This window comes from Asparagus officinalis, chromosome 6, assembly GCF_001876935.1.
Source record: "Asparagus officinalis chromosome 6, Aspof.V1, whole genome shotgun sequence".
Taxonomy (NCBI): Eukaryota; Viridiplantae; Streptophyta; class Magnoliopsida; order Asparagales; family Asparagaceae; genus Asparagus; species Asparagus officinalis.
The window spans coordinates 10,844,261-10,853,640 of NC_033799.1; the positions used below are offsets into that span (position 1 = coordinate 10,844,261).

The window sequence follows — 9,380 nt, forward strand, 5'->3', positions numbered from 1 at the left end:
TTTGGGCGGTTCAGGGGGTCAAACCGGATCCAGACCGGTTTAATTCGGTTCGGACGGTTTAGAGACTTCTTCTCATCCATTTAATTCGGTTCGGTTAACCGATCCGTTTTTTCGGGCGGTTTTTTCGGTTGAACCGGTTTGTTTCGGTTTTTGCCCACCCCTACAATTAGCCCAAAAACCCAATTCAAATTTAATTAATTAACTCAAATACAAACAGAGATCAAAACACCGCTTTAACTTATTCCCTCCCTACCTGTCAAAATCTCTGCACTCTCTCTTTTTTTTTTTTTTTCTCATCTCCTGCTCTTCTACACCCAGTCACCATTCCCAAGGAGCAAGCTCCTCTACATTGTTATTCTCACCCTTTCCCAATTTCTCACTTTCTTGTTTTGTTTTGGGCATGGATCTCAAGAACTCATTCTTCTTTGAGCACTTCTCCTTCAAGAGGAGAGTGCTCTCTGGCTTTGGACTAGCTCTACTAGCTTCTCTACTAATCTTCTCACTGTTCTCCACTCTCAGCTCTCCATCAACTGTCACTTCTTCATCCTCCTCCTCTTTCTTCTCTTGGGTTTTCTCCAGTAACTCTGCCTCAAACTCCACCAAGATTTTATTGGGTCCAGTGAATGGCAACTCATCATCCGACATTAGTGCTTCCTCAGATTTGGGCATGAATTCAACTGGTTTGGTGAAAACCCAAAATGGAATTTCATCAAAAGGTAGTTTTTCTGGAAAAGAGCTGGATTTGGGCAATGCCCATCCCAAGAATTCAACTGGGGAATCCAGTAATTCCAGCAGTTTTGTGCGTCAAGAATCCATTTTGGGAGCAGTCAATGGTTCAGTTGAGCAAGTTATCATTGAGAATAAGCCTTTGAACAGTAGCTCCAGTGATGAAGTAGAAAGGAAGGATCTTGGATCAAATATTGTAGGAAATAAGAATGTAAGCAGTGATTCTATTTCGGAGAAAACCCAAGATGGCAATTCATCAAGAAGTAGTTTTTCTGGAATCGAAATGGATTTGGGCAATGCCTATTTCAAGAATTCATCAGGCAAAACCAATAATTCTAGCAGTTTGCTGCCTCAAGTTACTATTGAGAACGTGCCTTCAAAGAACAGCTCCCAGGCTGGAGTAGAAAAGAAAGTTCTTGGATCAAATACTGAAGGAAATAATAAGAATGTTAGCAATGATTCTGGTTCTGTAAAAGCGAAGGGAGAGCTTCTCAGTGACAAGTGCAATATATTCAATGGGAGATGGGTGAGAGATGAGACAGAAGCATTCTATCCTGGAGGATCATGCCCCTATATCGATATCGATTTTGATTGCCACAAGAATGGGAGGCCTGATGATGAGTTCTTGAGATGGAGATGGCAGCCTAATGACTGTGACATTCCTCGGTAATTGTCTTTTTTCATTACTAATGGGTTAAGTGATAAAGTTTTTGCTATCAACATATTATAGAATTGCATTTGTAATTGCGATTACTATCGTTTTATTGTTCCCTAACTTTTTAACTATATCTTGAAATACTAATAATGTAATTGATAAGTAGGCTTTGCATTTAGTTTGAGGATGATTCGGGCGCATTCTTACTTTCAGTGTTGGATTTTATAAATAGATTTATGCGTAATTTGCCAAGAGTTATTCTTGAATGCTTAATTGGAAACTGCTTCCTGAGACTGAGATTGGTAGGTTGCAACATTGTTGAAGCATTCTCAACTTTTCTTTTTGTGTGTGTGCGCGCGCGTGTAGGCAAAGCATTCTCAACTTTTTATCATTGAATACATATAATTTTTCTTAGACATTTTGGGCTTTGTACGGCTGATGATGAGCAACAACTTCACTGTAAAGAATTGCCTAAATATTTTGCTCATTTTTCGGGGAAGTAATATGTTAATATATCACATAGCAGTTTAGACTAGTAAAGGGAATCACAAAACCTCAATGTTGCGATCAACTTTTTCCTATGAGTTTCTTAAATTTTTGGCCCTTACATACATATAAACCTTTATTCGCCTGATAACTATCTACAAACATGAAGCCTATCATGTCGCTATCCCATATGATGTAGGAAAAAATTTATACTGGTTTTGTAGGCCGTTTAATGGCATAGTTTCTCTAATTGTATTGGTTTTGTAGGCCATTTTACTGTATAGATTCTCTCATATATGAATTTTAATGCACTATAAGAATACAAGCCTTATTCATACATTTCGATTTTGGAGAACTTATGTGCCAACATTCTTTCCCCGAGTCTACAAAGCATGGACCTTTCTTTGTGATATGGTTAAGATTTTCTGCATGTTCTTGATCATTTTTGTTCAGTGGTCTTGAGTTTTCTTAATATCTTTTTATAATCCTTAAATAAGTGCAGCAGGTGAAACCATAAAAAGGTTTTGTTTTCATCATGGAATTTTAAAACTTTACCTACTACATCTCATTTAATATTACTGAAAATAATATATTGGTACTCTGTCTTGAGTACTGAAATAAAAGTCTATCAGGAAGCTTAGAAACTTAAAGGATCGCCCTAATGCAACTGTCTTGATGAAGAGAGATCCTCACTTTTAATCAAACCTGACTATAGGACTATAGATTTCTTGAAATTTTGTTACGAAATGGAAAATAATGATAAGTAAGCACTAGTTCCAGACTTCCAGGTGCCTTCGTCAGTCATGGTTTTGACTCCTGTGAGGATGTGATTTTTCGCTCCTTTTGTTTACATCATTGTATGTACTTTGCATTCAATATGAAATAATGTGTGTTCTTTCTTTCTGATAGCTTGAATGCGACTGATTTTCTAGTAAGATTAAGAGGGAAAAGGCTAATTTTTGTGGGCGACTCATTAAATAGAAATATGTGGGAGTCTCTGGTGTGTATACTCCGCCATAGTGTCAAAGATAAACGCAGAGTCTATGAAGCCTCTGGAAAACATAACTTTAAAACAAGAGGGTATTACTCTTTCAAGTTCAAGGTAAAATAACTTTGTTTTGTATTCTAATTTTAAGGATTCATTTCATTCTTTAAAATCAATAATTCAAGTTTTCTTTTTCTTTTTTCTCCAATCTAGGATTATGACTGCTCTGTCGACTATGTACGATCAACATTTTTGGTTAGGGAATTATATTTCAAAAATAAAAATGGATCTGAGGACGAGAGGCTTAGATTAGACCTACTGGACGAAACAACTTCAGCATACAGAGAAGCTGATGTAATAGTTTTCAATACAGGTCATTGGTGGACTCATGAGAAAACTTCTAGCGGGTGAGAATCTCATGTCTTTCTTGTACCAAAATCTAATAAATTGTAAAGATAACCGATTTTTATGTCCTTTGTTTTGCCATCATATAATTCTATTGTCAAATTGCCAGAATTGACTACTACCAAGAAGGTAATCATGTGTATCCGGTGCTCAAGGTCATGAAAGCTTACACTAAGGCTCTTACTACTTGGGCTAATTGGGTTGACAAAAATATTGACTCCAGCAAAACTCAGGTGGTTTTCAGAGGATATTCACTCACTCACTTCAGGTATACATGCATTATTCTTGTTGAAAGTCCTTGATTACAGCATGTATGTTGATTTTATGCTCTCATTTTCGGCCACTTACGAATGGTATATTTAAAGCAAGGCCAAAATAGTAAGGTATTTTATATATATCTTGTTGAGTTATTAGATAGTAATTAGTCAATGCTGTGAGGACCTATTTGTAAGAGTGCCCTTATATAAAAGGGGTATCTCTCTATGAGTGAAAGTAACCCTAATTTTCCAATCCCAAAAGACTACATGGTATCAGAGCTGCTGTGGCGGCTCCAAAGATCTAGCCGGAGAACCCATCTCCAAAGATCAGAGCTGCCCATCTCCACCGCATCCCTCGCCTCCAGCCCAGATCCAGAGACGAAACTTGATCTCCGCCGTTTGTTGGTCGGAGCTTGATCTCCGCCGTTTGTTGGTCGGAGCTCCAGAGACGAAGAAGGAAGAGAAGGAGGCGGTGCTACTGCTGGTGGAGCCGCTGTTGCCTGCTGTGGGTGCGCTGTCGCTGCTCCAGAAACGAAGAAGGAATTAGAAGGAGGCGGTGCTCCTGTCGCTGCTCCAGAGACAGAAGAAGGAAGAGATGGAGGCGGTGCTGCGCTGCTGTGTGAGCCGCTGCTGCCTGGCGCTGGTGGAGGCCGTTGCTGTCGTCCAAAGAAGTGATGATGACGCCGCCACTTGCAGGGTACTGAGAGATCGATAGATCGATCGAATGAAAGAGAGAACTGGAACCCTAGGTGAAGCGAGTCGGTGATGTGATCGCGGCTACGGGGGAGAGTCCGATGGCGGGAGCTGGAGGAATCACGGTTCGGAGCTTGGTTCTTTGATCTGCAGGGAGTGTTGCTGCTCAGATCCAAGAGAAGAAGAAGAAAAAAAAAGGAGAAGAAAAGGGGGAGCGCAGTTCTTTGAACGATGATGAATGGGTTTTTGCGATGTGTGCTTGGATGTTGGAGAGGAGATGTGTGGAATTGAAGGTTCTAGTGATTATTTTGTTCTAGTGATTTGATTGGTTTCTGTTGATTAACGTCTGTCACAAAAAAAAAAGGGAAAGAAAAGAAAAGAAAAAGGAGGAAAAATTGATTTGTAATAGTTTATTTAGGTTCCCTCGACAAGTCAGTCCTAGAACTGATGAGAGAAGAGCTGATATCTCACTTTGTTGAGATATCTTGCTTCTGGTTCCTGTTTTCTTGGTGAAACAGGAATTCTTGTGATCTATCTATCTCGTTGTACTGTCGAAGTGCTGCCGGATTTTTTTCGTTGCGCACCACAAGAATACAAGTTGGATCGATGACAAAGACTGGAAAAAATCCGATGGAGGAGATCATCAAAAAGTTGAACAACCTGAGGGTATTCCAGATCGAGAAGGAGATCAGCGGTATAGTCCAGGGAGAGAGGACTGTACAGGAGTACGCCACAGAGCTGGAACGCTTGTGGCTCGATCACGATTACTTCTCGCCCCTAGCGAGCTGCAAGGACCCTGAGTGCAAGGAGCGCGAGGCCTCTTTGCAGAAGAGGACCATGTCGTTTCTCCGAGGTTTGGCTCCAGCGTATGAGCAGAGGACGGTATTGCTACTAACCCAGACGAAGATCCCACCACTGGAGAAGGCAGTCTCGGCCATGATACAGGAGGAGAGTCGTATCAGGCTACGGTCTGGGATAGGTGGACTTAGACGGGAGAAGTCTGCACTGGTGGTATCCAACCCGGATAACATTGGATTCAGAAGGAAGACTAGGCAGTGTTTCAACTGCGGAGAGGTAGGGCATCTGAGACAGATGTGCCCTAAGCCACCCAAGGAAAGGAACTGGGGTGAACGTGATCAGACTGGTGGTCGTGCAGGTCGAGGAGGCAGGGGGCGTGTAAGCCAAGGAGTTGCTCACCTAGCTGTGGCAGATGAATCTCAGACCACTGCTGGGATGACTGGAGCTGAAATAACAGAGCTAGAGGAACTACGTCTGTTCAAGCTTCAGGCTGAGAGGTCGAAGGGCAAGGGACAAGTCACCCAGGATCTAGCTACCACTACATGTTTTGGTAACTTTATTGGTTATGCTCATGCGACCAAAGGTACACAGGTTCAGGCACTTACATCCACTAAAACTCATGTTGATTGGATCATAGACTCAGGTGCGTCTAGGCATGTCACAGGAACATCTAGTGAGTTTGCATTATATTATCCGAGTAAACATATGCATCCTGAGACAGTTCAGACTGCTGATGGGACATCCCAACCCATCAGGGGTACTGGCTCGGTCCATTGCACTTCATCTGTTACCTTGTCATCTGTATTGCATGTTCCTTCGTTTCCAGTTAACTTACTCTCAGTTAGCTCTCTCATTGACCAATTAAATTGCACCGTGTTATTTGATCGAGATTTGTGTCTTTCAAGAGAAGAAAACGGGGAGGAGGATTGGGACTGGCATCAGACGTGATGGTCTTTGGTATTTGGACAGGGAGACTGCAATGATTGCTGCTGCTGTTAGCGGAGGGCCAGAGGCAGAAGCAATGCTTCAACATTGCCGGTTAGGGCATTTATCTTTTGAGAGTTTAAATACATTAGAACCTGAGTTAATGAAGAAAGTGGATAGAAAAGAGTTATTTTGTAATGCATGTGAACTTGGAAAACATACTCGTTCTACTTATAGAATGATTGGTCTTCGAAGTTGTGAACCATTCGCACTTGTCCATTCTGATGTTTGGGGACCATGTCCTACTACCTCTATCAGTGGTTTTAGATGGTTTGTTACTTTCATTGATTGTTATTCACGTATGACCTGGATATACATGATGAAGCAGAAATCAGAGGTTTACAAATGTTTTCAAGATTTCTCGGCTTATGTGAAGACACAGTTTGGAGTGCAGGTGAAGATTCTTCGAACAGATAATGGGACTGAGTATGTCAATAAGGAGTTTGCAGCTTTCATCTCTAATCAGGGAATTGTTCATCAAACCACCTGCCCAGACACCCCTGCTCAGAATGGGGTGGCTGAGCGTAAGAACAGGCATCTACTGGAAGTGGCACGCTCATTGATGTTGACAATGAATGTGCCTAAGTTTTTATGGAGTGAGGCTGTTATGACAGCAGCTTATTTGATCAACAGGATGCCATCAAGAGTATTAGGGATGAAGACACCATGTGAGATGCTTTTGGGCTCGAATGTTTTTGTTGTTCCACCAAGAGTGTTTGGATGCACATGTTATGTGAGAGATCACAGATTGATGGTGAGTAAACTGGATCCGCAAGCAGTTAAATGTATCTTTGTTGGCTACTCATCAAGTCAAAAAGGATACAAGTGTTGGTGTCCCACTGAAAGAAGGCTGTTTGTCAGTATGGATGTGACTTTTCGGGAGTTTGAACCTTTTTATGGGGAGAAGACGGAGTTGAGTTCCTTGTTTGGAGATGACTCTACTGATGCTAGTAGAGAGGGGGGGAATGAGAATGAGAATGATATTGTGGTCGGGATGATTCCATGTCCTCTTGAGTCACCGAGTAGTGATGGTACATCGCCGAGTAGTGGTGGTGACTTAGGAGTTGGTAGTCAAAGTCAGGGGGAGCTGAGAGTATACACGAGGAGACAGAAACAGCAGCATGAGCCGTCTCCCGTGCCTGTGTCAGTACCCACAAATGTTGATGACCCAAGTCACTCCCCTCCAGTGCCTTGCTCTTCTCCTCCACCTGAGTCAATAGGTAACGATTCCTTCCCTGATACCTCTGATACTCCTGTCTTGCCCCGCAGAATCTCTAGAGTCAATGCTGGAAAGCCTCCAGCTAAGTTTGGTAACTGGGATACTGATATTGCGAATTACATTTCATATGCATCCATTCCACCTGCATATAAGTCATTCATTGCATCGTTGCATTCAGTGCCTGTACCTAACAACTGGCAGGTAGCTAAGCAAGATCCTAGGTGGTTGAATGCCATGCATGAGGAACTCCAGGCCTTGAAGAAGAATGACACATGGGAGTTAGTACCTTTGCCAGCTGGGAAGCGAGCTGTTGGATGTAAGTGGGTGTATACGGTTAAGCAAACTCTAGAGGGCAAGATCGACAGATACAAAGCCAGATTGGTTGCTAAAGGCTACAGCCAAACATACGGCATTGACTATGACGAGACATTTGCTCCAGTAGCAAAGATGAGTACTGTTAGAGTGTTGGTGTCATGTGCTGCCAATTTTAATTGGCCACTACATCAGCTAGATGTCAAGAATACCTTTTTACATGGAGATCTTCAAGAGGAGGTATATATGGAGATTCCACCAGGCTTCACTACTTCTCAAGTAGCTGGGAAGGTGTGCAAGTTGAAGAAGTCTTTGTATGGATTAAAACAGTCTCCGAGGGCATGGTTTGATAGATTCAGGCTGGCAGTTTGTGGTATGGGGTACAAGCAGTGCAATGGTGATCATACTGTGTTTTACAGGCACTCCAACACTCGTATCACTATCCTGACAGTCTATGTTGATGATATTGTAATCACTGGAGATGACGCTGAGGAAATCCTACTGTTGAAGAAGAAATTGGGAGAGGAATTTGAAGTTAAAGATCTGGGGCAGTTGAAGTACTTTCTCGGAATTGAAATTGCAAGGTCGCGAAAGGGTTATAGTGCTTTCTCAGCGGAAGTATGCTCTGGATCTTCTCTCAGAGACAGGGATGTTGGGGTGTAGAGTTGCATCTACTCCTATTGAGCAGAATCATAAGATGAGTGCCGAGGGTGGGGACCCTGTGAGTAAAGAGCAATATCAAAGATTGGTTGGACGACTTATATATCTATGCCATACGAGACCTGATATTACTCATGCAGTGAGTGTGGTGAGTAGATATATGCATGATCCCAGAGAGCAGCATATGGAGGCAGTTCGCAGAATTCTTAGATATATTAAAGGAAGCCCAGGAAAGGGGTTATGGTTCAGGAGTTTTGGACATCTGAGAATTAAAGGCTATTGTGATGCTGATTGGGCGGGTTGTATGGATGATCGTAGATCCACTACAGGCTACTGTGTATTTGTTGGAGGCAATCTCGTATCTTGGCGTAGCAAGAAGCAAGATGTGGTAGCTAGGTCTACAGCTGAGGCGGAGTACAGGGCTATGGCAGTTGGTCTGTGCGAGTTGATGTGGATCAAAAACATATTATCTGAGCTGCGCTTGTTTAGAAGAGACTCCTTACAACTTTTGTGTGACAACAAATCAGCGATTAATATTGCAAACAATCCAGTTCAGCATGATCGCACCAAACATGTGGAGATCGATCGGTTCTTTATCAAGGAGCAACTGAATAGAGGAGTTCTGACTTTGAGCTATGTGAAATCAGAAGAGCAGTTAGCTGATTGTTTAACAAAAGGATTAGGTTCTAGAGAGTATGATATCTTTTGTAACAAGATGGGGATGATTGATATCTATCGCCCATCTTGAAGTCAATGCTGTGAGGACCTATTTGTAAGAGTGCCCTTATATAAAAGGGGTATCTCTCTATGAGTGAAAATAACCCTAATTTTCCAATCCCAAAAGACTACATATCTACATCTAAATCTTTCATCGTTTAGTAGATTGGGATTGAGCTCTCACCACAAGAAGAATTTAGGAAGCCTGCACAATAAATTTTCTTATCCAACAAAATTTAGTGTGCATGTAGCCTTTCTTTCGTTGAGATGATGAAACAAAAGTCTGATCTTTTATTGAAAATAAAACTCTACATTAACCTGTAGTAGATTGGGATTGAGCTCTCACCACAAGAAGAATTTAGGAAGCCTGCACAATAAATTTTCTTATCCAACAAAATTTAGTGTGCATGTAGCCTTTCTTTCGTTGAGATGATGAAACAAAAGTCTGATCTTTTATTGAAAATAAAACTCTACATTAACCTG

At 41.8% G+C, this 9,380-nt stretch overlaps 1 protein-coding gene across 2 annotated transcripts in view; it reads left to right on the forward strand.

Annotated features, from left to right (window-relative positions):
- Nucleotides 275-9,380, forward strand: part of LOC109844202 (protein trichome birefringence-like 2) — an 18,832-nt gene continuing 9,726 nt past the window's right edge. The window contains exons 1-4 of one of the 2 annotated variants that reach the window (XM_020413161.1): nucleotides 275-1,392; nucleotides 2,777-2,969; nucleotides 3,066-3,259; nucleotides 3,367-3,525. In XM_020413161.1, the coding sequence (XP_020268750.1) occupies nucleotides 401-1,392; nucleotides 2,777-2,969; nucleotides 3,066-3,259; nucleotides 3,367-3,525 (1,538 nt within the window). In that variant the 5' untranslated portion in view covers nucleotides 275-400. The remainder of the gene's footprint in view (nucleotides 1,393-2,776; nucleotides 2,970-3,065; nucleotides 3,260-3,366; nucleotides 3,526-9,380) is intronic. The other variant, XM_020413162.1, reaches the window with a different exon arrangement.